The sequence below is a fragment of the Macrobrachium rosenbergii genome, chromosome 3 (assembly GCF_040412425.1).
Source record: "Macrobrachium rosenbergii isolate ZJJX-2024 chromosome 3, ASM4041242v1, whole genome shotgun sequence".
NCBI classification, from domain to species: Eukaryota; Metazoa; Arthropoda; class Malacostraca; order Decapoda; family Palaemonidae; genus Macrobrachium; species Macrobrachium rosenbergii.
This window is the reverse complement of record NC_089743.1, coordinates 8,987,804-9,012,682: the sequence shown is the minus strand read 5'-3', so window position 1 is coordinate 9,012,682 and position 24,879 is coordinate 8,987,804. Positions and strand designations below refer to the sequence as shown.

The following is a 24,879-nucleotide window of genomic DNA, read 5'->3' as shown; positions in this document are numbered from 1 at the left end:
GAATAAATATCTTAAGTGTGTGCAAATTCTTATTTTATTCATAGACCAAGGAGGAGGTAATTTTACTACAGTCTTCTAGCTCTAATAGGGAAAGGTAGTGAATGATTGTTTGTAAATCTAGCTTATGTCTTCTTGGGTCCAGTGACAGTTCATGTGAATCTACATTTTGGCTCTCAACAGCTGAAGATCTGAAAGCTCTGTGCAGATTCTAAGACTCATACTATTACCTAAACTTAGTTTTTCTTAGTTTTGATATGTAAGCAGAACATACTTGGCAGCCAGAGTCAAGTTTGGATCTACATATTATATTAAAGAATCTTGAGAGATGCTCTATCAGTACCCACACTAAAACCAGTTACAACTTTAAAAATACTTAATGATTTTTTAACTTTGTCTTTTAGCTAATCTCTATGGTTTGACCACCAAGTGGGACTAGGTCACTAAGACTGAGATGAATGGAAGTCCTAGAAGTGTAAATTATTCCCTCTGCACCTCAGGGAAGGCTAAAGCAGGATGATACAGAACAGGTCATTCCTTCCTCCTTGATCCTGAGAAGACTGACTGGGTGACTGGCTATCAGAGAACTCCTGAACTGGGGATCACTCATGAGCAAGCTCACAAAATGATCAGCAAACTTCACCACCTTTCACCTGGTCCCATAGATGGTCACAGTGATTGTTGTGTCAATATCTATTTAAGAGAGATGACTCCAAGAAGACTCCTAGCCTCCCTGAAGAAGCTGCCTTTTGAGCCTTCTCCTGCACTTCCCAGAGAGGGGGAAGGCAAAGGGGATGGTAAGAAAAAGGAAGAGTAAGAAAGGGAGAAAGCTCAAGGAGGGCTTCCTAACCCCCAAAGAGGGACTGCTTGAAGTGCAAGCACATCCTACATTAACCAAAGGTGCTGTATGTGCTAGTTGCCAATCAGTTAGGCAACTGGTACTCCGCACAGAAACATGTTCTACACCTAACGGCCTTGAAAATACAAGATCCCAAGAAGCAGGGCCACAGGTTGTGCACAACCATATGTAGCACCAAAGCCCAGTAAGTGTGTGGCATGCCAGCCACTTTAGAGGGAAGTCATCTGGACAATTCTGTCCAGTGATAGCCTCACTTAGTGGGCACACAATTGTCCTCTTGGTCTTCTGAAGGACTACAATCTGAATTCTTCTGGGTTGCCACTGGGGATAGCAAGGTGTTTGAAGAGTAGGGGAATCCTTGCACACCTCATCCCTCATCCAGGACAGTGAGATGTATATGATTCTCTTCCTCCCTGGTTGGTAAGACTGTTGTACCAAGATCCAGTTCCTGGTGGTTGTAGCCACACTCTGGTCAGCCTTTGGGTGAACTGGAAATTCTCCTTCAAGGGTCTCTGGCTTTACCCAAGAGCCATTTCTCTAACTGGCAGGAAGGGAAAGGAAAAGTTGGTTTTCAACTTCCCTCTCCTTCTGTTCTGAATTTTTCCCTTCTGTCCTGTTTGCATTCTCCTTCTGTTACTCTTCTGGGTGACCCTGTGTCTGTGTGATTTCTCTTGAGTGCTCATTTTCTTTTAGGAGGAACATCAGTCTTGTTCCCCCTCAAGAACCATGTTCCAGCAGATGTAGTCAAAATTTCTGTAATGGGGACCACCCTGTGCTCGGTACTTACCAGTTTACTGATAATTTACTAACACTCTTCCTTTGTTGATACCCCCAGTATCACAGGAAAGATGAGTCCTCCCCCAAGATATACCTCCATATTCCCAGGAACATTTAAGTCTGATTGCAGTCTGTGCTGCCTTCTATGGGTGTCTGGGGGTATATTTGTAGTTGTATCTCAAGCAACAGGAGAAAATACCTATTACAAGAAAACAAACAAAACTATGAAAAGAAAGATGGCTCAAAGGAAAAACATGACAAATTTAAATTAATTTGTATTTTTCATAGCTTACAAACCTGCAGTCTTAACATTAGGGTAAATCTGGTGCCAGCTGGACACTGGTAAAAACAAAAACAAATACTGTTTATGCAAGGAATTGGTAGCATCTGGCATCTGTCATGGAGAGGAGATGGGAAGCGGCCAGCAACCCAATCTCAGCCCCGTGATGTATCAGTTTTCTCCCAGCTCAATGTTAACTGAAAGCGGGGCGGCTAAGAGGTGGGCAGTAAATGTTAACACTGCAGGTTTGTTAGCTACGAAAAATACAAATGAATTCAAATTTGTCATTTCTTCAGGGCGATCATGATCTGGAACGAAGACGTCTAGGAGATGTAGGCCTGACAGGACTTCTAGGAGGTTCTACCACTTAGGTTTTCATGATTGGAGCCTTGTTGCCCTTCCTCCTAACTTGAAAAGGACACAGAGAAGAAGGAACACATATGTGCGAAGGAGAAACACGGCCATGGTACAGACGAAGAAGAGGAGATAGTCTTGTGTTTCTTCGGAAGAGGAGCTGCAACAAAGTCCTTAATCCTCCAACACCTGATGCAGGAACAGACAGGAGGGCAGATGACAAAGAAGCAGAAGACGACGAAGGAGAGCCACGCTGTCTTTTCTTGAGAAAATGGCCGTATTTCACTCGGACAGCAGAGTTGACAGTGTCGAGAATGCAAAACCCAGTAGAGAGAAGGTTGGGAGGGTGGGGAACTACCATGGCGGCCGACACAGGAATGCGTGAAGACATGAAATGGGACAGCAGGCCAACTAAGGCTGGTAACCCTGATAGGCCTAACGAAGCCCAAACAACCGATATCTGCGCACCTGAATCTGAAACAGAGGAAAAGGATGGTGCTGCCTCCACCTTCCTGGGAGGGGAAACATCCCCCCAAGAGAGACTTGTCAGCATGAGGCAAATTCAGAGAACCTTCTCCCAAAACTTCCAAAGACGAATCAATGGAAGAAAAGGAAGGAGACAAGAATGGCACTCAGGGCAAAGGTTAGTCACACTACAATCATTTGATCTGCACCTACTACAAGCTGAATGGGGTCAGTCTCAAAGGAAGCCATATAACATGAGCAAGGATAGGAGCCTACACCAGGACATTTTCTCTGAAACTTACAAGCATTTTTAGCTGGGTTTTGGGACTGCATGATAAAAACCAAAACACAAACACCAAAACACATACACATACTAAAAAAAAAAAAAAAAAAAAAAAAAAAAAAAAAAAAAAAAAAAAACTGGCTATGGAGAAGAAGAAGAAAGAAATGGCCTCTTTGAATAGCGGTAAGAAGATAACTGATACGTCACGGGGTTGAGATTGGGTTGCTGGCCACATCCCACCTCATTTCCATGACAGATGCCAGATGCCACCAATTCCTTGCATAAACAATTCTTGTTTTTATTTTTACCAATTTCCAGCTGGCACTGGATTTCTCCTAGTGTTAAGACCCGGGTTTGTTCTGCATACGAACAACTGTTACAGTTGCTGAGAAAAATGACTGCAGGCACTTACAGAACTGTCTGGCAACAAGAAAAATTACACTGCATGAAGAATACATGCAAATTCATAACTGACAAATACCATCATAGGTTAATATAAAGAAATAATAGTAATTACAGTAAGATAGATACACTAATAAAAAAATCTGGGGAATAACATTGCAGATGATGTCAGAGACAGAGAATGATCAGTTTCATCACCATGGGATAAACATTCAAAAAGAGATGAAAAGGACTCTTCCAAAGAGTATGGAGACTGAACAGACACATAAGATAGGATATATTGCATGGATACACAGGACAGGGTATAGTTAAGTAATTGGTTTGTATATGCAAAAAATAATTTATTACGAAACTATGCTTGTTCCGACACATACAGGTTACTGTAAATTAGAGTTGATAAAAATAAAACCTACGGGTAAACCCTGTCAGATTAGAAGTGTGACTCTCAGTCTTCCTAAATAACTTTGCAAATAACACTATAATACTGTTTTTAGGATAAAACCAGTTTTTAATACAAACCCAGTTATCACAGAACAGCCTTAGCTGCATCTCAGCAAAAAGCCACAATCTATGTTTGGTCAATTCCCCCATCTCAACATGAAGATACCACTTCTCATTTTGATGAATAAGTTTTAATAAAAACTTGTTTTACAGTCAGGATAGACAGATAGCATTCAAGTCCAAAGAAAAGCTTCATGAAAGAATCACAATTGAACAATCTCCAGCCAGTAGGGGTTTCCATAAAAAATGGACCTGTTAATGAAAGGAAAAACCCAAAGACACTAACCAAGCATTAGAGGCAAAGATATGGTTGCTCCAGGTAAGTAAACTCCATGTACCAGAAAATGAAACTATAAGGTTGATGATGAGTGATCCAATTCTTTACCTGTGAATATGTACGAAGTCTTGTGAGTGTTATCACAAGGATAAAACTCAGCAAATGTACTCCAGCAATACCAAACTCCTGTCCTAAAGATGACAAGAGATCTTCAAGTACACTAAAAGACCAAAGAGGAAGACAATGACTGGACTTCAAAGGCTTTGTTCCTGAGGGATGTAAGGTTTCCTTTACAAACTGCTGAATAAGCAGAGGTGATAACCTGCTGAAGCCCGTACAGTGAGCTCTTGGAGACCGGACAAAGCTGTATGAAGGAAAAGATGATCTGCAGTGACATGGAAATGACTCCAGACACGGCAAGTAGACAAAGACAACTCCCAGAACACAGATGGGAGGGTAGGGTTAACAAAGGGACCAAAAATGAAAATGTCCCTGCTGGAAGACCAAGTCTTGGCTACAAAATCTGAGGGTTATGAAGGAGTCAGAGGACCAACAGTTGGAACAGGAAACAATCGCAGAAAGAGCATGGAGCTCAGAGACATGTTTACATAAGGTTAAGGTAATAAAAAATATAGAACTGAACATCAAGATGAAGAAAGATGCTACTAACAAAGATTCAAGGGGCTGAGTGGTGAGGCCATGCAAAGACCAAGGACAATCACAGTCTGAAAGTGCTATATGGACTACAGGAACAGCTTTACCATGACAAATAAAGACTGATGATAAGGCAGTACAATACTCCTTGGCAGCAGAGCGTATGTTTTCTACCAATCCATAAACAAGGGAAGAAATCTGCTAAGTGGAAGAGGCTTTAAAAGGATAAGAACTCCACTTATTATGCCAAACCATGAACTTTGCTCATTTGGCTTGAGGGTGTAAGTGGGAGAATGATGGGGTGGGGATAGCCAGCACAGCAACCTCCAAAAATCCCTTTTCTCTGATACTAAGCTTGATTAACTGTCACACGTGAAGATACATGGCTTGGGGTAGCTAAAGAAACCTGTAGAAATGAGGTTCCTTCAGCAGAAACCTTCAAGTTGCAAGAGACTTGGGAAGTGTAATCAAAATACTGATGGTCCAAATGTTACTCCTACTAATGCCAAAAGAGAGCAACCAGGGTCATCTGGAAGACTAACAAGACTTGAAACACCAACTGGCAAAAAAGGTGCACATCCAGGCCATCCCACAGCTGAAGAATGGTGTTAACTGCATATGCTGCTGGGTCAAGCTGAGGAGAGCACAACAAAAATCTTGACCTCACCGATGTGTCAAACAGATCTGACATGGGAGTCCCTCATAACACTGCCACATGGATCTACATATGACTAGGTTAGAGACCAAGAAAAACCTTTACCTCCAGCAGGCAGAGTGACTCGGACCACCTTCCCTTCCAGTTCCTCAGGTGTGCAATGAGGGTGTTGTTGGCCATGACACCTAAGCAACGACCCAACACAGCAGTCCCAAATGCTTGGATGCCTGCTCTAATGAGGGTACAGAGGCAAGCATGGTCAGTCTAGATTTTAGTACAGCCTTTGACTGTATGAATCATGACGTACTTATGTACAAGCTAAGATTATTGGGAATTGGCTCTTTAATTAATACTCTAAATGAATTTTTAATAGGCAGAGCCTAAAGGGTCTGTGTTGCTGGCCCCTATAACAGCTTCAGTAATGTCATTTCAGGTGTTCCTCAAGGTAGTGTTCTTGGACCTTTGCTATTTATTATTTTTACTAGTGACATGTAGCAAGGTCTGGAAAACAAACTTATTTCATACACCGATGATGCCACTCTTCTAGCTACTGTTCCTTATCCAGGCCTTAAGTCTGTGATTGCAGAATCCTTGAACAGAAATCTGGCACATATTCATGAGTGGAGTAGACTTTGGAGAGGAAGCTTAACTCTTCTAAAACTCAAAGCATGATATTTACTTGACCCAGAATACTTTTGCCTTTGCATCCTGATTTACATTTAAATGTTACAGTTTTACATTTTAGTGACTTTCCAGATTTTATCTGTAACTTTTCATAAATTGATTTTTGTGAAGCATGTATGTAATACAGCTTCCTCTGTTCCTCAAAAAGTTGGTTTCTTGTGGAAATGTTATAGAATGTTTCAGGGTGAAGTTATTATATCTGTTTTAAAAATTTTTCTTCCCTATTTGGAGTTTTGTTCTCCAGCATGGTCTTTGGGTGCTGACTACCTTCTCAAACTCCTGGATAGAGTTATGTCATCAATTAAATTTTATTTTGCCAACTCAATGTTGATTTGTGGCATAGTTATAAGGTGAATTCATTATGTTTACTGCATAAAATGTACAACAACATCATACATCCTCTGCACTCTTCTTTACCTGACCTAGATGTTTTTGTTTGCAACACTGGGCAGGATGCTGCTGCAAATAGTGTGATGTTTTCTAGCATCGGGTTTAATTTTACTCTCGTTGCTGATGTTTTATCTTGGTTACAACTAAAATGTGGAACTGTTTGCTTAGTGCAGTTATGGAATCTTCTAATCTTTAAATATTTAAGCGAGGAACAAATTCATTCCTGCTCTGTACTGATGTCTCCTGAATATCAGGTGTATCTGTTTTAAAGTATTTTCTCTTCCCTCATATTTATTATTTATCATCTTTTCCTATAACTCCTCTCTCTCTCTCTCTCTCTCTCTCTCTGCAGGGTGATTTCCCTTTGAAGCCCTCTTGAGTTTATAGTTTGTTGACTTTGTCCATAACGGTTTTCAGCTGAAGATTCAAAGTTGACAAACCCTCAATAAAGTTGATGTAGATAGCTTTCCTCCCTAGACTAGGTCCTTGAGCCTTAGGACCTCAAGGTAATCCAAAATCCAACATTTATGTAGCAGAGAACATGAGGAACTCCACTCTGGTGGGCATGAAGCACTCCCTTAAGCAAGTTCTGGTGATTGCTTTACCTACACAAGTTGCAGAAGACAGCAATCATGGTCACAGCCCTGAATGCTGCAGATATAAAGGTAGCCTTCTGAAAGGAGGCCAGCTGAAGTTGGAGAGAATGCAGGCAAAAGTGGCTAAGAGACCAACTTCTCCAGGGACTCTAGATGATCAGTCAACACATACCATACCTTGGCAGAGGGGTGAGGGTGTTGTACATACTACTCCATGGTCCTGAGAATGCAACCCACCCTGTCCTCCAAGACACAGGCCAATTTTGTCATTGTATCCACTGACACATACCAGGTGGCCCTTCCAAATTAAGGCCAACACATTTGACATCTTCCCAATGACCTAGAAACCCAGGGACTGACCAAGGTAAACAAGACACCGAAGGTGCACTTACAGTTCAAGCCTGGAAAAAGATACAGTAGTACCAACCATATAAGACCGTCCCAAAGACACAACCCTGGATAGTGGACCCAGGAGGCCTCGGTTACTAAAATTCAGGTAAAAACCTGATGGACTGCACAAATCAAAGCAAGAGCCAGAAATATGAATGTGCAACCCTGCCAAACAAAGAGTAGGTACTTCCTGGAGTGGGTGGATGGAGTAATGAAATTACCCATCTTTCAGGTCCACAGAAGCAAGGAATCACTTTGGCAATAGATCTGCCAACTGACTTCCCGGTTTCAAAACAAAAGGAAATTCAACCAACCGGGGGTGATAATCAGTCTCCATCCTCCTAAAGACTTTAGGGTGAGGAAGAGGTCACTGAAAAACCCCACTGGCTCAACTGAAGCATCCTTAAGATACCCACCCTTCTGCAAGTCATCAAGGCACAAAGGAATGTAAGTACAAATGTCTCAAGAAATTTAGGCTTTAAGTTCAGCACTAGAGCACCTTTACGTGTCAAATGCTAAGACAGTGAAAAGAAGGGACTAGTGATTGAACAGCAAGATATAAGATATCCAGAAAATAAATGGGATGACGCATAAGGATCTAAAGGTAAAACTGGAAAAAAGCCTCAGCTGCTCCAATAGACAATAGTTTTGAGAGGCTGGACAGGAAGATGTTGGAAAGGAAATGGGGAGGGAGGTAGAGCAAAAGGTTTGAAAAGTGGGTACAGCTAGGTACTAAAGGGATGCTGCAAACACCGTTTTTAGTAAGCCTATAGTGCACCACACGACAGTGATTGATTGAAGGTTCTCTGCACCATGGGAGAATGGACAAAGACATCCACACCGGAGAACAGTATTCTAGTCAAGAAAGGACAAATAACCTAAAACAGGTTGCACTGATTTTATCACCGTTATAAAAATATGAGGCCTTATGTACAATACCTAACTTTTGTGCAGCATTTGCTGAGGCTTTCATTAAATGTTTCTCAAAAGTAAGATGTGAGTAAAAAATTACATCGAGTATAGTTAAAGCTTCAGACTCATTCAGCAGTCCCATCCACTTGAAGGGGAGGATGGGGTGGGAAATCAGTATGAGATCTACTAATCAAGTGTTTTCGTTTTACTGGTTAAGCCTCGTACTCCACTGACTACACCATTCATTAACCCGGACCATGTCACGACCGAGGCAAAGGGCAGCTTCATTTTTAATAAGTGGACACTTTATACACCCACAAGTTTTTCATCATCAGCATACTGAACAATATTGTGGCTACTGAAGACATCAGCTTGGAAACATTATAAGAAGCAACATCCACCTTCTACATAATATTGTCCAGCAGACTTAACATGTAGTGGGCACTAAGTACTTGACAATCAATTCTGAGAGAAAAAAGTGAACGTACCTTGGCCACATCCTCAGCACAGTTAGGCAATACGGACATCAAGAAACTGGCTATGTTGAGAATCCATTCTTGCCAGTTTAAAAACAAAAAGCCAAACTTTCACTACAAAAATGCTAGCTAGTGTCCACTTCAGTGACCAGTAACCTGGCAGAGTAACAGCCTGGGCAGCAACCAAAGGGGAAGGGGCGAGAGGTGGGAGGGCAGACTGGAGGAATGAACTCAAGACACCACTGAAGCACCCAAAGATGTCAATTGGCCGATCTTTACTAGGCATGATGAGCACACCCTTAACGAGAACAACAAGACAGCAAACAGTCGTTAGGAGAGAAAAAAGTTGTTTTAACTGGAGAAGGTCTATGCAATCACGTGAAGGCCCAACAGTAACAGGTGCAGGCATGTAAGAAAAGGAAGTCCTGTCTGACAACAGGCACGAAGAATCCTTCACTGCCATAACAAATGAAGATCCAAAATAAAAACATGAAAGTATTTCAGGGCTTACCTCACCTACCAGCGCAAGTATGCTGAGGCATGATGAAAATTGGAATTAAAAAAAAACACACACACACACACTTAGCAGAATAGTTGATTTAACCCATTTGCTTCATGGGACTGATCTCCTCAATCATCATAATGTCTCGCCCATGATGTGGGACTGATCTCAGTCATAGTTCTTTTGGTTCTAGTTAGGCAGCTTGTAATACATAATGCATTTCCCTCATCATTTTAAGGAGCTTTTGTCTACATTCTAGTGACAAATGGCAACATTTGATTTCCAACTTACAGGATAATCTCAGGACATGGACTAGACCTTCAGTAACCTTTAAAATGCTATAAAGGAATGAGGTTACTCTTGAAGATGAAGTACAGAGGCTTTTACTCAAAAATGACATTGATAGTACATGTAGTAGACCCAAACAATCAGATAGTTCTGATAGTGACAGCAGTGAATATGGTAGTGACAGCAGTGAATATGGTAATGTTTATCATATCATAGCTATAGAAAAACCTACCATAGGCAATTTTTTTACTTCGGGTTTTATGTGAGATGATCATGAATCCAAGGAAATGACAGGGGAGGAAGCATTTTTGTCAGGCACCAGAGTTGGTGTGAGTAAACAAGAAAACGTGATAAAATTTGTGACTAGAAGACCACTGAAGATTCAGTTCATAAAAAATCAGTGCTCTGAAACTTTTATTAATAGGGATACTAATTCTCATTTCCTACAGAATGCCAAGTCTATTTCTGATTTTTTTTTTTTTTTAGGTTTTTCCAGATGAATTTTTTTCACCAAATGCTAGGGTTCACATTTTGTAATACAAACTTCATACTGAATAATAAAAATGGTGTTACTTTAGTCCAAGCTTTGAGAGTTATCACAATGAAATGAATCACAAATAAAAGTTAAATAAATCAGTTTGGTATATGAATAATTACCTACATATTTATATATTTTATCACTCTTCTATAATAAAATAATATAACAACATATAGTACAGTGTAATATTATAACAGTAATAAAAATAACAAAGAATCAAAGTACAATTATAGACAGGAGAAAATTAGTCAGTTATATGATTAACAGGATGCTGCTCTCATCACTAGGGACAAAAACAGGTTCACAGCAAAAAGGTTTATAACCCTGGAGTGACTGCAAGGAAACAAACCTTGGGCAGCAGGCTACTCAAAATTATCAAGAACAGCACCATGACAGCTGTCAGTCAAAAGATGGAGGAAGACTCATGAAAAAACACAACACTATAAGGCACAATGAAACTGTAGAAGGCGTGTCACAAAACTGAAGATGACAAAAGCATACAGGTCAACAAGAGATGACAGTTTCTTGACGAGATGAGGGGAATTGCCCAAGCAAATCCAGCAGATTCTATCTTGAACTGGACATTTTGTTTTGCAAGTCTGGATGTCCTCCCTACAGTAAAGGGCTTTTTTATGACGAATGGGTTGTATTAACAAACATTTATTGTTGGCTTTGGAAGACAATTTAGATACTAAACAAAACTTTATGCTTTCAAAATTACACAACTTTCTCAGTTGTCAGCTCCCAATGAAGTAAATTTGTTCCAATATCAACATGATATGAAGCAGATGCACACACCAACCCTTAATATCTTATGGGATGTCAGTTCTGAGATCAGAGGCAGTATTAGGCTATGGCTCTATGCCTAAAATTTTCTCCATAACTCAATATCCCATCTATGCCAACTAGTTTATTTACAAATGATCTATCCTTAGGCGAGTTGGCAATAAAAATAAAACTAGAGGGGTATGACAGAAAAGGAAGAAAGGAAATAAGAATAAATGAAAAGTAGAGTAAAAGGGGATGCAGCTGGGGGCCAGAAATACTGAAAGAGCTTTTTAGAAATGCCCACATGAGGCATAAAGTAACCATTTTAAACACTTGAATCACAAATTAACATCTTGGTTCTAAGTAATTCTTCATGACTAAATTGTTTTGAACTGGTATGAAATCTACAAGGAATTTGTTTATGCACCAGACTTCACTTTTCCCTTTGTTACTGATAGAAAATGAAACAGTGTTTGGTGAACTCCTTTCTTTATGAGATTCTTGCCTCTATAGTAACTCAGAATACAAGAAATTTAAAATTTGAATTTAGTGAGAGGAAATTTAGTTAGTTAGTAACTAACTAAATTTACTCTCACTAAATTCAAATTTCAAATTTCTCTGTCATGCATGGAAATTAGATAAAATTCCAATTCAGCATTCTTAACCAAAAATGAGGAGAGGCCTTGTCATGCATGGAAACAGGATAAAACTTCCTTTCATTATTTTCCACTTTCTTTCCAAAAGGCAATCGTGCAAAATGGAACTTGCCTTTACAGCCATTTCAAAATAATGGAAGTGTACTGAAAGTAAAGATGATAATAAAAAGGACAGGGCCAAAACAGATATTACTTATTGTAAAAACTCAAAAGCAAACTGGTTAGTCTTGATCTATCCAATTTTACCACTCTTAAAATACATCTTTGAGAGAGAAACACTTTCAAACTTGATATGAAAATCCAAAATGTTTGCCATAACATCACTGTTCAATTATGCATACTCTATCTGGGGAAAACATATTTTGAGGAATTCCTGGAAACTGATACGTGTAATATCCCTCTGTCAAGGTCACTAGTAAATCTGCAATTGCCAAAATCTATCTTATTCAAACACATCTACAAGCTGTAGTGCCAAAACAAAACTATAATTAAGACCCAGAATATCACTTTAACTTATTAAAAGTTGTCATTCCACTACAGAAGTTACAAATAATTGAAGAATACATTAATATGGTTTCATTTTTGTTACTATAAAAATAATTTCAACTGTTGCTAAAATCTAAATAACGTTGAAAATTTATAAAAGCTGACCTCATCTGTGATCAACACACAAAGAACATATAAATTCACATATAGCCCACTGTATTCAATGTAAAAAAATTCAGCTTCTTATGAATTAGACCACATATACTAAATTTTTAAAAGATAATCTAACATAAAACTTGCTTTGATGACAAAGTAATCATAATTCAAATGTTACACTTTGGAAGGATGGATTCCCTTGCACCCCATACTGGGATTGAAATAAAGCTGCTTTGTCAACATTTACTTAAAACTGTCTTCCATCAGCTTTAATAAAGAAACTTCTAAGAAAATAGCACTTACACTTTAAATGTACAAAAACTTTGTCATCATGATTCAACAAACAAGAACCATAGCAACCTTAAATCAAAAGATTTTTTACTGTAACAACATGAATAACACTCACCTAAACAGTGTTTTAAATTTTAAAAATCATGACTAATTCTACTACAATCAGAAGAAAAAGTATTCCCTGATGTCTATATCACAAGCAATTTTTCTCTGTTCCCATTAATTACATAAAGCAGGAAATCTGAATAGAGCTATGGGATTAAAAGTGTAATTCATGCTATTTTAACTAAGGAATTAGCTGCCTGGATCATAGTTAACTGGACTCCAGCCAAATACTTTTAATAAAAATAGCACTGATGTTTAACTTACAAGATAATGGGAACGTACATTCATTGCAGTTTAAGCAATACTTATACTATAAACTAAATTTACAGTAACAGTTTTATAAGGAATTAGCTGCATATGTTTCTCCTTCAAATCTGATAACACTAATGAAGAATATAGGGAATACAGCATCAATCAAAACCATTCAATACATCAAATGCTCTTACTGAAACACAAAAGGGTAGAACTCTGGTGGTATTTAAGATATTCAGAGGAAATGCTGGTTGGTCAGTTTTTAGGAAATACACCCCAATGTAAAAACAAAGTCTACCAAGGCACTGAAAAGGTTCCTTACAAATTACTGTACCAACCAACAGCCATTGGATAACCAGACACATCAGCAACTTTTGAAAAAAGAAAGTATACATTCTAACTAGAAACAAAAGTAAAATTCTTAGCTATAAAATTGTACAACACTTCTAACTTCTGATTTCAGTTTCACTATCTGAAGGGCTACAACGTTACATTCACAAATCAGATTGTGGAATAGATAAGTAAAAAGGGCCTTATCCAGTTATCCAAGGCAGAGGTTTACTTCAACAGCACTAGGATTAGGTAGTTTACACTCAGGGTCATTCAGTAATACTTTGGGACTGATACACAACCTTGCCCCGTTTTCAATCAATGCTTACCCCTACAAACTCCCGCATCATTCGCTGAAAATATGCTTATTTTTAGAAAAGGCATAGAATGAATGAATACTGAAGAAAAATAGAAATTAATGAAATATCCTAAAATTCAAGAAAAGTAACTTTAGTAGAACTATCTAAGAAAAGTACCTTATCACTTAACCTACTGTACTTATCTAATAAAAAATATACTTAAAACTTTTGAATAGCTAAAAAATACACATAGCATTTTTTAACAGCTATCTAATAATTTTTGCAGAAATCTAATTTAGTTAAAAGGGACCAAGGACATGGCTGTCAGGTCAAACTCAGTAATTTTCAGCACATACTAAAATAAAAAAAGACACCATAATCATCATTTTTATTACTGCATTACGAAAAGTTTTTTCGATATTTATCACAAAACAATTTATGCTCAGAAAAGAGTGGAAGAATCTTAAAACTTTCCGCATTTGAACCATTTTTTGTGTAGAGTATTTTACTTGTAATCAGACCCTTCAATACTGAAATATATTCCTCTCAACTTACATAATACCTTTCCCATGCTATTACAAATTGGTAAATCAACTTATAAAATGTTCAAACTTAATTCCAGTGCTTGAGACAACTCTCAAATTTCTAAAGAAATTTTTGTTTTCATACAGCCTACAACCCATATACAGTACACATTTGCAGTCTCTCTATGTCCAAGACACTGCATTCTTCAGTCTTAACATACAACAAAAGTGGTAGTAACTCTGTACATGCACCACCTGGTGCCTAAGGACCTTTCAATCACCCATCTCACTTTTTATTTAGCTTGGATATGAGGCTACAACAGATCAGCAAGACTAGGAGATGGGAAATCATTCTATGAGTAGCGAGATTGTATGAAAATGAAAATGTTTATAAGATGAATTATTTGGATACGTGCCTACTGTTAAAGTGAGCTTATATTTTTGCAGTTAGGTGCAATCAGCATTCAAAATAAACATATAAAAAAAACCCACTTAACTGACCCACTAGAACTCCATGTAATCACCTGTTTCCCACCAGGTGACACTGGAATGTTTACGTTCTTGTCAGAATTCTTGAAGACCAGCCACTACGAGGCTGGGTGGGTTTTCACTTTAACAGCAGGTAAGTATCCAAATAATTTTATCATAATCTTCACTATTTGGAATGGATCTTACCACCATTAAAGATAGTGGACCACTACATTGAATGAGGATAGTGGGTTAGTGTAGCCAGAGAAACATCTGTTTAGCCAAGCAAACTAAAAGCTTTTTAAAGAGATCAAAAAGCTTCTAAACATTCCTGCCTGTTGTGTGATCCTTCCTGGTAAGTACTGTTACCAGATGTTGGAACCACAGCAGGCTGTAAGGCCCTTGTAGCAAGACTTGTCAGAGGTTCTCTGCATGAAAAAAAAAAGACTATCTTGTAGAATACTAGTGACTCCTGTGCCTGAGCCAAAAGCCCATAACCAACTGTCCAAAACTATAGACAACAACTGTCTTCAGATATGAAGGTGTTCTCCACTACACCAATGTGTACCTTCATGCTCCCAAAATTCAAAATCAGGATTTCCTAACAACTAACGATAAGAGAGTGAGGTTACTCTCATATTGGTTCAAGAAAAGGCATCCCTGCTGCAACGATAGGACTTAGGGCTTTAAATGTCTTGTAGGAAATTTGAACATTTTATAAACAATGTGAGGCAAAAACGATGTTACATCCTCATTAAGCTGGGCTCACAACCTTCTCTACTGAAAGGTTTTAAAGGAATAAAAAGGCATGCTTACAGCATGGATGCCATGAGGCTGTACTTTCAAAAACGGTAAAAGCTCAGGGATTACCTCCAACTGCACAGACTTAATCCAGCATTCTTGGACATAGGAGTACTTGGGCTCCTACAACACAGTAAAAAGTCTTAACACTTCCTCTTAAGGGCTTAAGTCTGTCCAAAGAAACACTTGAGATTCTAACTGGACTTAACAAGACACTTGGTCATTGTCTTTCATAGCAGTTAAATAAGGCACTGACACAAATCTGGGAAGGGGTTTCACTTCTACATCTTTTCTATAAGCAATAAAAGAAAAGAGCGAGGTTTCACTAAAACAAAGCCCACATACAAGAAAGGGCATGCAGCTCACTAACAGAATGGCATACCAAGATTAAAAGAAGTGTCTTCAAAACTCTTAAGAGATACCTTATCCAAAGGCTCAAGCTAAAGTAACATTAAATCCTACGGGATTACGTCCAAATTTCAACGTAAACCCCGAGAGGAAGAATTGAAATTGCCAGCTCAAAAGATTGAAATGCAGAAATGAAAGCAACAGAAAGCAACATCCTTTGATCACAAAGGCAGAAAAACTATATTATATAAAATACAGTATATATATAAATACATACACACAGTGAAACCTCGCTTTAACGGGCTAATGGGGGGGCAGAAGGTCATCCATTAAAGCCGACTGTCCGTTGAAGTGAAGCACTGTTTTTTTGTGCCCTCAGTGATGTTTTATCAGTAGGCTAGCCTCGGCCTCGGTGCAATAACCACCGGCATACATGAAAAGATTCACATTATGAAATAAACTGATAATAAAGGTAGTAAAACCATTTTCACCTTATAAATTATTGGCATATCTTCATAAGAAATAGCCTGTCAGAGCAAGAACAGACAACCCTTTGGTATCTCTTAAAGTGAGGTTGTCTGAGTAGACACGGTTTTTAGGGGAAGGAGTCTCAGAAAGTCCACCCACCACTATAGCAGGTCCTGGAACCATTCTTTCATGGGCTAAAACAGGGCTATGAGAATCATCGTAACGTTGCAATGAGCCCAAGGACTTCCCTGACCATGTTGAGGGGCAGAAATGCATAGCCCAAGAGGACTTCTCAACCTAGAACAAAGGAGTCTAAATATTAGTCTAAGTCTGGGCTCAGTGGATGAAGGGCTTTCCTTTCGAAAGTCTACGTTCGGACCGCCACCATGCCGGTCCAACTTGATTACCAGGTTTAGGGAAACGTGTAGGTGTCCAGCTGCATTTCCCTGTCCCAGCTGGCCTAGAGGAAGAATTGCAAAACTCTCATGAGAAGTTTGCCTAACTTGACAAACGTCTTGATGGACGACAGAGTCCCCAACAGGCTCACCCACTGATGGGCTGAGTAAGAGGAAGGGGCTAAAAAGTTGTGGACCGTCTGAAGGCAGCTGGTGATTCTCTTGGCAGATGGAAAAACACGAAAAGTCAAGAGAGTTGAGACTCATCCTGAAATAGAGGAACTTTTGCGACGGGGCCAGCTGGGACTTCAGACGGTAGATGATAATTCCCAGTTCCTAAGAGAGGGGATGTACAAGACCTTCATGCACTTTTCCTTGAAGGGGATTGAAGAAACAAGTCGTCCAGAAAGACTGACGTTAATACCTACTAAATGAAATAATTCGCTAGAGGAGCGAGGACTCGAGTAAACACTTGAAGTGCTGTAGAGGGGCTGCAGCAAAGAGCCAGAAACTGGAGATTTAGTTGGCGCCGGGGCTTGGATGGCACTGGGGGCTTGGATGGCGCTAGGGGCTTGGGTGGCACCAGGCGCTCCGAGAGGAGACAGGTGTTTAGACGCTAACGTGGGGCACCTGACCTTACAGTTGCAGTTCGGGGTTGCCCCAGGTCCCTCAGTGTGAGGCACCTCTGATGTCGACCAGAGAATTGCTAATGCATCTTCCGGTATATTTTGCATCTTCCAATCTTGGATGGTCTGGGATGCAGCTTAGGTATTTGTCGAGCTTATTCTTAAACACATTTCCACTCACTCCTGATGTGTTCCTCAGATGAGCTGGTAACGCATTGAATAGACGCTGCATTATCGTTATCAATGCTGGTGCGTAGTGGATTAATGTCCTGTGTGCTTTCCTTAGTTTTCCTGGTACAGTTTTGGGCACTATTAATCTACCTTTGCTTGCTCTTTCTGATAGTTTTAGCTCCATGATGTTTTCAGTAATTCCTCCTATCTGTTTCCATGCCTGTATTATCATGTGGCGTTCTCTTCTCCTTTCAAGACTATATAATTTTAAGAATTGTAGTCTTTCCCAGTAGTCAAGGTCCTTAACTTCTATTCTAGCTGTAAAGGACCTTTGTACACTCTCTATTTGTGCAATATCCTTTTGGTAGTGTGGGTACCATATCATATTGCAATATTCAAGTGGACTATGCACATCCGTTTTATAAAGCATAATCATGTGTTTGGCTTTTCTTGCTTTGAAGTGCCGGAACAATGTTCCCATTTTTGCTTTGCATTTTGCCAATAGTATTTGATCATTGCATAACATATTCCTATTCAACATCACACCAAGGTCTTTAATTGCTTCCTTATTTATGATTGTGTCTTGGTAGATGAACCTTAGATACTTCCTGGACTCCAGATGGAAGGAAAAGTGGAAGCATGCGTCCCGCATATCCATGGTTATCATCCAATCGACCTGGTGAATGGATGAAAAGAATAACTTGCTCGTCTCCTCTGAACTTCGTCTGCCAGATGAAGAGATCAAGGGCGCTTATGCTGAGGACTGGTCTCCAAACCCAGATGATTTGGGGACCACAAACAGATGGTAGAAGCAGCCCTCTGAGTTGATGTCCTCAACTACTTCTACGATTCTCTTCCGAAGGAGAGAGGAGACCTCCTCCAAAAGGGACAAATGTTCTCCAGAGCCTCTTGAGTAGGCCTTCAAAATGATGGGGGGAGGGACCAAAGGAACCTTGACAATCCACTGTTCTGTCCCTCTGATACTCAACTTCTCTCAAAACTCGTGAAGATTAGCTCCCACTTGTGCATGGAGGACTTCTTCCTCATTTCTTGGGCAAGGACTTGAGCTCCTCTCAATGGTTCTTGTTCCAAGTGGGACCAATCTTGCTGCATGGCATCTATTGCCCATGCTAGAGGGTCCAGGACCTGAGAACAAAAATGTGGTAGGCGATGGTTCCTAGAGGTGGCAAACAGGTCCAGTGTTGGTCTGCGCCATAGTATCGCAGATTCCAATAGACCAGGGGATCCAAGCTCCACTTGGTGGGAAGGACCTACCATTCGACGGCTCAGCTTGTCCGTCAGAATATTTAGTTTGACCTGAATAAATCGAGTCACTAAACTCACTCAATTTGATCTGTCTACAGTAGAAGGTCTCGTGCTGTCTGGCAGAGAGAAAAGAATGAGAACGCCTCACTTTCATATGTATGTTAGGGCTGTGGTATTGTCTGAATGGACTGCCACAGTCTTGTTGTGAACTAGGGTCGAGAAGCACTGAAGCCCTATGTGAATGGCTTTCAGCTCTCTGACGTTGATGAGAAGGTTCTGTTCTTCCCAAGATTACGTCCTGGAAATTTCCCTGTCGAGAAGTGAACATTGGAGAGGGTCCTACACTGGACTTGGGCTTACTCCTACAAAAGGGATGTTGCTGGAGAGGAGAGAGCCACCTTAGGACTAATCCTTGGGGCGTTTGGACGACTGTGCCAGAAGATCCTAAGTCGACTTCTGGGTCTGAGTGATTCCTTCAGTGGAACGGGAGCACCAAAAATCTCTTTCCTTCAAAACCCCCAAAGAGAAAAGAACCGCAAGTTTAACAGAGCTATCACTGAAGGTTTGTCTGCATGAGAAAGGACTCCTAGCAAGTCCAAGTCCACAAATCATTGAAATCTTCAATCTTCTTGGGTAGCACCTCACCATCTATCCAAGAAACAAAGTTTCAAACAACTCAAAAGTGTCTTGACAAGGAGGTCAAGTTCTGCTGATTAAAAAATAATTTTAGCTGACAAAAATGCCGAGCATCGGGGAGAAGGAGTCTCCCTGGAGGCGTAGGAAAGAAACCTCCCTCAAAACTTCAATCTCCTTGAGTGTCTTCCTAGAAGACGAGGAAAGCACCACAAACACTGAAGGAGAGCTGCACAGGCTAGGAGACCTGCAGTTGGAAATGGGCACTTGGCACTACGAGCAGAAGACTGACACTGAAGAGTTGGTGCCGGGCACTGGGGAGCTGGTGCTGGGCACTGGGGAGCTGGCACTGAGCGCTGGGTGCTTGGCAACTGGAACCGAGCTCTTGGGAGCTGGCACCGAGCACTTGGGAGCTGGTGCCAGGTGCTCGGAAGCGGGTGCAGAGCACTCAGGAGCTGGTGCCAGGTGCTCGGAAGCGGGTGCAGAGCACTCAGGAGCTGGTGCCGGGCGCTCAGAAACTGGCAGCAGAAGCTCACGAGCTGGGGTCGAGTGCTCATAAAAAGATGGGTGCTTGAATGAAGACCACGGGCGCCTGAGAGGGATTGTTAGGTGCTTAGAGCCTAATACTGGCACCAAACAGAAGTACGCTGAGGAGAGAAAAAATCCAGCTGTCCCATGCATTGCAGGAAGGTTGAAGACTGCGCCTGGCTCCATAAACCGCTAACTGGGCAGTGGAAAAGAGAGGCCAGCATTGCCTGCTTGCCTCTTCAGTGTACGAGACGAATCTAGAAAGTGCTTGCGGCGTTTCCAAGTCCGGGCTGGAGTCTTGAGAGGCGGATGACAACTGACGCACATCCACAGAGACGCCTTTCCAATGGCTGTCTGTCAAAGACTGGGATCGATCGATCAACAGGCTCAACTGAGGGGGTGAGTACCTGTGGGCAAACCCCCTTGGACCTCCGGTATGACTCCTCCCAGGTTTAAGCGAGTATGACAGGGACCTTCGTCTAGGAGAATTGGCGGGACAAGCAGCCACCTCCTCCACTAGCACAGCACTTTCTCCTGTCAAGATGCCTTCCCAGTGGCTGTCTCCTGATACCTGGGCAACAACCTGTGGGCCAACCCCCTTGGCCTCCACTGGACTTTTGGTATGTCTTCTCCCAGGTTTAGGGGAGTATGACAGTGACCTTAGTCTAGGAGAACCGACGGGATGAGTAGCCACCTCCTCCACTTCACTGTATCACTACTAGGTTAAATTCTTGTTAAACCTAGACTTGAGACTGGCAAGGACAAGGGTCAGAAGCAAGAGCGCCTGGCACGGGAGTAGGTGGATTAAAAGTAGGAGGGCTAGTAGCAGGAGAAAAAGGCAGGAAGGGGGGAAGAAGGAGCAGCAGAGCTATCTTTTAACCTAGGGTAGGGTAGAATTCTAGGTTACGGGAAGCTTGTTTCTCGGTTCTAGAGGCTGCTTCCCTTTCTATCCCTCTCTAACTTGTCTCGTTAGATTCAAGTACCTTCTGCTCTTACTAATCATTACATTTAGCACAAGTTTTCTCCCTACTATATTTCTGCCTCCTACATTTACTGCAAGTTGTATGAGAATCATATGAAGATTGACTAATCTGGTTTGCAACTTTCACTATAATAGCAAAATTAGGTGTACTTGAATCAGATATAATAATAACCACCAAAGAATGAAAAAAATTATCCTGAATGCTATTAAAGCTTGAGGGCTACTCAAAAGAGCGAAAATACTTCACCGAAATCCAGCCATACAACCGAAAATCAGTTAACAAAAGCTGCAGCAAACCCTTGATGTTACTCGAGAGGTGGCAGAAACTGAATGAGGTTTTCTGCTAAGTCGTTTCCAGCGCTCCCATTGGTGGGTGGGGCTTGTCACCTACGCTAAACTATCAAAGGGCTACCGCAATTTTTAAATTTTAAGCTGCCAAGCAAGTGGAAACTATAGCTATGTAATTACTTGATAAGTTATTTATATGAAAGCACTGTTTCTACACTGTCCCATAGTTTCTTACAAAAGGACTACGGGGGGTTTATTGTATGGATTTACTACCCCAAAACATTATGGATGATAATGAGTTAGAAGACAGCAATATTAGCATTGGTACAATGCTTGTCGTTCCTTCCCTGGTAAGACAGCTGGTGCAGGTAGATACTGCCTCTGGTCAGTGCTCATCCTAACCATATACAGTGTGGCAAGTTGGCCAGACACACCTCTACATCAGTGGGTACTTTGCAGCAAGGGAGGAACCTGGTGACTTAAAGTATACAAGAGGCCAGTTGCCCCTGCCCTAGGCACATACTGACCAACCAAATGACCAAAATCAATGAACACAAACATCACCTATACCACAAAATATAAAAACACACCCACCCATTAAAACTAAGACTGGTGGGTCTTCAGGTACACAGTGCCCCCAGGCTCCCCTTACAATTCAACACCCAAGTTCAAGGCGAAGAGAAAAGGAAGGAAGAAAGGCTTCCTACGCTTCCTCCCCCAACACCTTGCCAACCATGGATAACAGCCCTAAAGTACTACAATTTTCAAAAGTAGTTTTCACAGCATGAAGATAATGGGTTGCAAAGATAGACTTGCACTTCCAGTAAGTTGCTTGAAGAATTGATGACAGAAACAGGTTGTGCTTGAAGGCTAAAGACGTGGATACAGGTCTGATCTCGTGAGCTTTAGCTTTGACAGATGTTAAAGCCTCTTCTCCAACCTGAAAATGGGCCCCAGAGATCAGATCTTTCAAGAAGAAAGACAAGCCATTCTTTGATAGGGCATGAGACGGATTCCTAACCAAGCACCACATATAACTCGTAGGACCTCGAATCTTTTCCATTCTGTGCAAGTGGTACCTCAGTGCTCTCACTGGGCACAGAACTTTCTCCTCCTCATCTGGGCCTAGTATTTCCATCAGGCTTTTAATAGTGAAGGAATGAGGCCAGGGCTTGGTTGGGTCTTCATTCTCTGCTAAAAAGCCCAGGGTGAAGGAACATATGGCATCACCTTGGGAAAATCCCACTCTCTTGTCAAAAGCATGCACTTCACTGACCCTTTTGGTGGTCGCTAACATCATAAGAAAGAGGGTCTTCTTGGTAACATCTCGTAATGAAGCAGAATGAAGAGGCTTGAAGCGGGGTCTGGAGAGCCAGTTCAAAACTACGCCCAAATTCCAAGAGATGGCCTCTTGCCCCCCTGGATTTGGAGGTACAGGCACTTCTAGGTTACCAGCCGGCTTGGTTATTGGCGTTCCAGTTTTACAGCGTTTGTCTAGCGATGAAAATCGGCAATTTTTGGCGCTGAAAATCGCTGATTTCCCCTTATCAGTGCCAATAATTGGGGGGTACTGGCGCCAATACATACCTAACAGAGGTGCCGATAATTGAAAAAAGGCGATTTTCGGCACCAATAAACCCCCGAAAATCACCGATTTTTGGTTAACATCACACCATCAGAACGGAACCCCTGCCGATAACAGGGGACCGCCTGCACTGTATTGAAAGATTTTATGACATTGGACAGGTCCTGATTAGCAGAGAGCTGAAACACTGAACTCAGCATAGCCCTGTATCCTCTGATCGTAGAGGAGGACAGGCCCCTAAATGTACTCAAGTACAGGAGAAATTCGGCAATGTCTGCTACAGACGTCTTAGAAGATGAGATGTCATGTCTTCTACACCAGGGTTTGAAAATTACCCACTTGGCTTGATAGACTGTCAGAAGAGGAGCAACTGCACTTGGCAATGGCCTCTAAAGCTGCTCTTGAAAACCTCTTCTGTCTGAGGAGTTTCCTGACAGTCTGAACCCTGTCAGGGCCAGAGTGGACAATCCTTGGTGGAACCACCTGAAGTGGGGTTGTCTGAGCAGACTTGGTCGTTGTGGTAACAACCCAAAGAAGTCCATCAGCAGCTTGAAGAGATCTGGGAACCATTCCTGTCGCGGCCAGAACGGGGCTACCAGAGTCATCATGGTGTTTAAGTGGTTGCGGAACTTGAAGACTTCTCATATCATGCAGAATGGTGGGACGACATAGAGATCTTTGTTCGACCAGTCTTGTAGCATGGCGTTTGTCGCCCAAAAGACTGGTAGACAATGATTCTTAGATGTCGCAAACAGATCTATAAGACGTCTCCCCCACAGCTTCCACAGCTCCTCACACACCAGTGGACTAAGAGACCACTCTGTGGGGTGCATCTGACTGCGATGGCTCAACCTGTCTGCAAGGACCTTGAGCTTGCCTTGGATGAACCGTGTCACCAACTTGGTCCGGTTGTGATCTGTCCATAAAAGGAGGGTTCTTGCTGCTTCGCAAAGGGCGAACGAACGAGTCCCCCCTTGCTTCTTTATATACGTCAAGGCCATAGCATTGTCCAAGTGTACGGTCACTACTTGACTGCAGGCTATTGAAGCAAAATGCTGAAGGTCCAGCCGAATTGCCGTCAGCTCCTTGAGGTTGATGTGCCAGTGAATCTGCTACTCAGACCAAGTTCCTGACACTTCTTGGGTGCCTAGAAGCACTCCCCAATCTAGATCTGTTGCGTCTGCATGGAAGTCTAGGTTGGGGTTCAAAGAAGGAAGGGACTTCCCTTCTGAAAGCCTGCCTTCTGACTTCCACCACTGGAGATCCTCCTTGATTTCTTGAGATATTGGGAAGACAAATGTGTCTGGATGAGCTTTCCTGTCTCAGCTGGCACGCAGATAAAACTAAAGAGTTCTTATATATAGCCTTCCTAGGGAAACAAACTGCTCCTTGGAGGCTAGGGTACCTAGAAGGGTCATCCATCGGTTCGCCGAACAGGTTTGGTGGGTGAGGAACTTGTCGGCTTTCTTCAGGCATGACTGAATTCTTTTGGGTGATGGAAAAACCTGAAAACTCTGAGAGTCTATCATCATCCCCAAATAGAGAATTGTCTGTGATGGAATGGTGGGACTTCTGAAGGCTGATTAGCAGACCCAACTCGTGATAAACGAAGGGTTGTCCGAAGGTCCTCCATGCACCTCTCCTTCAACGGCAATTGAAGGAGCAAATCATCTAAGAAGAGGGAGATGTTTATCCCCATCAGATGAAGCCACTTGGAGAGCAGAGCAAGGATTCAGGTGAACACTTGCGGAGCAGTAGAAAGGCTGGAGCATAAGGCCTGAAACTGGTACACTGTTGCGAAACACAAAACGTAGATATTTCCTGGGATCTGAATGTATAGGAATGTGGAAATAGGCATCTTGCATGTCTATAGTAGTCATCCAGTCGCCCCAGTGAATGGATGACATGACAGAGTGACTTGTTTCCATCATGAATTTTGTCTTTTTAACAAGAGAGTTCAAGGCGCTTAGGTCCAGTATTTTGGCCTCCAACCCCCCTGATGCCTTGGGGACTATAAAGAGACGGTTGCAAACCCTGCACAACTGGATTTCTTCGACTTCCTCGATAGCTGTCTTCTCGAGGAGGGCTGACACTGCATTGGAGAGGGCTGAATACTTCTCGGATCCTACCGAGTAGGAGGTCAATGTGATAGGCTTGTTGACTAATGGGGGCT

The 24,879-nt window shown here is 41.6% G+C and overlaps 1 protein-coding gene across 8 annotated transcripts in view; it reads right to left on the bottom strand.

Annotated features, from left to right (window-relative positions):
• Arp2 (Actin-related protein 2) overlaps positions 1 to 24,879 on the bottom strand; it is a 201,603-nt gene that overhangs the window by 91,575 nt on the left and 85,149 nt on the right. For 4 of the 8 annotated variants that reach the window (XM_067127182.1, XM_067127192.1, XM_067127218.1 and 1 more), the window contains exon 3: positions 13,654 to 13,677. The exons of the other annotated variants lie outside the window; for them this stretch is intronic. In XM_067127182.1, the coding sequence (XP_066983283.1) occupies positions 13,654 to 13,677 (24 nt within the window). The remainder of the gene's footprint in view (positions 1 to 13,653; positions 13,678 to 24,879) is intronic. 8 annotated transcript variants of the gene reach the window in all.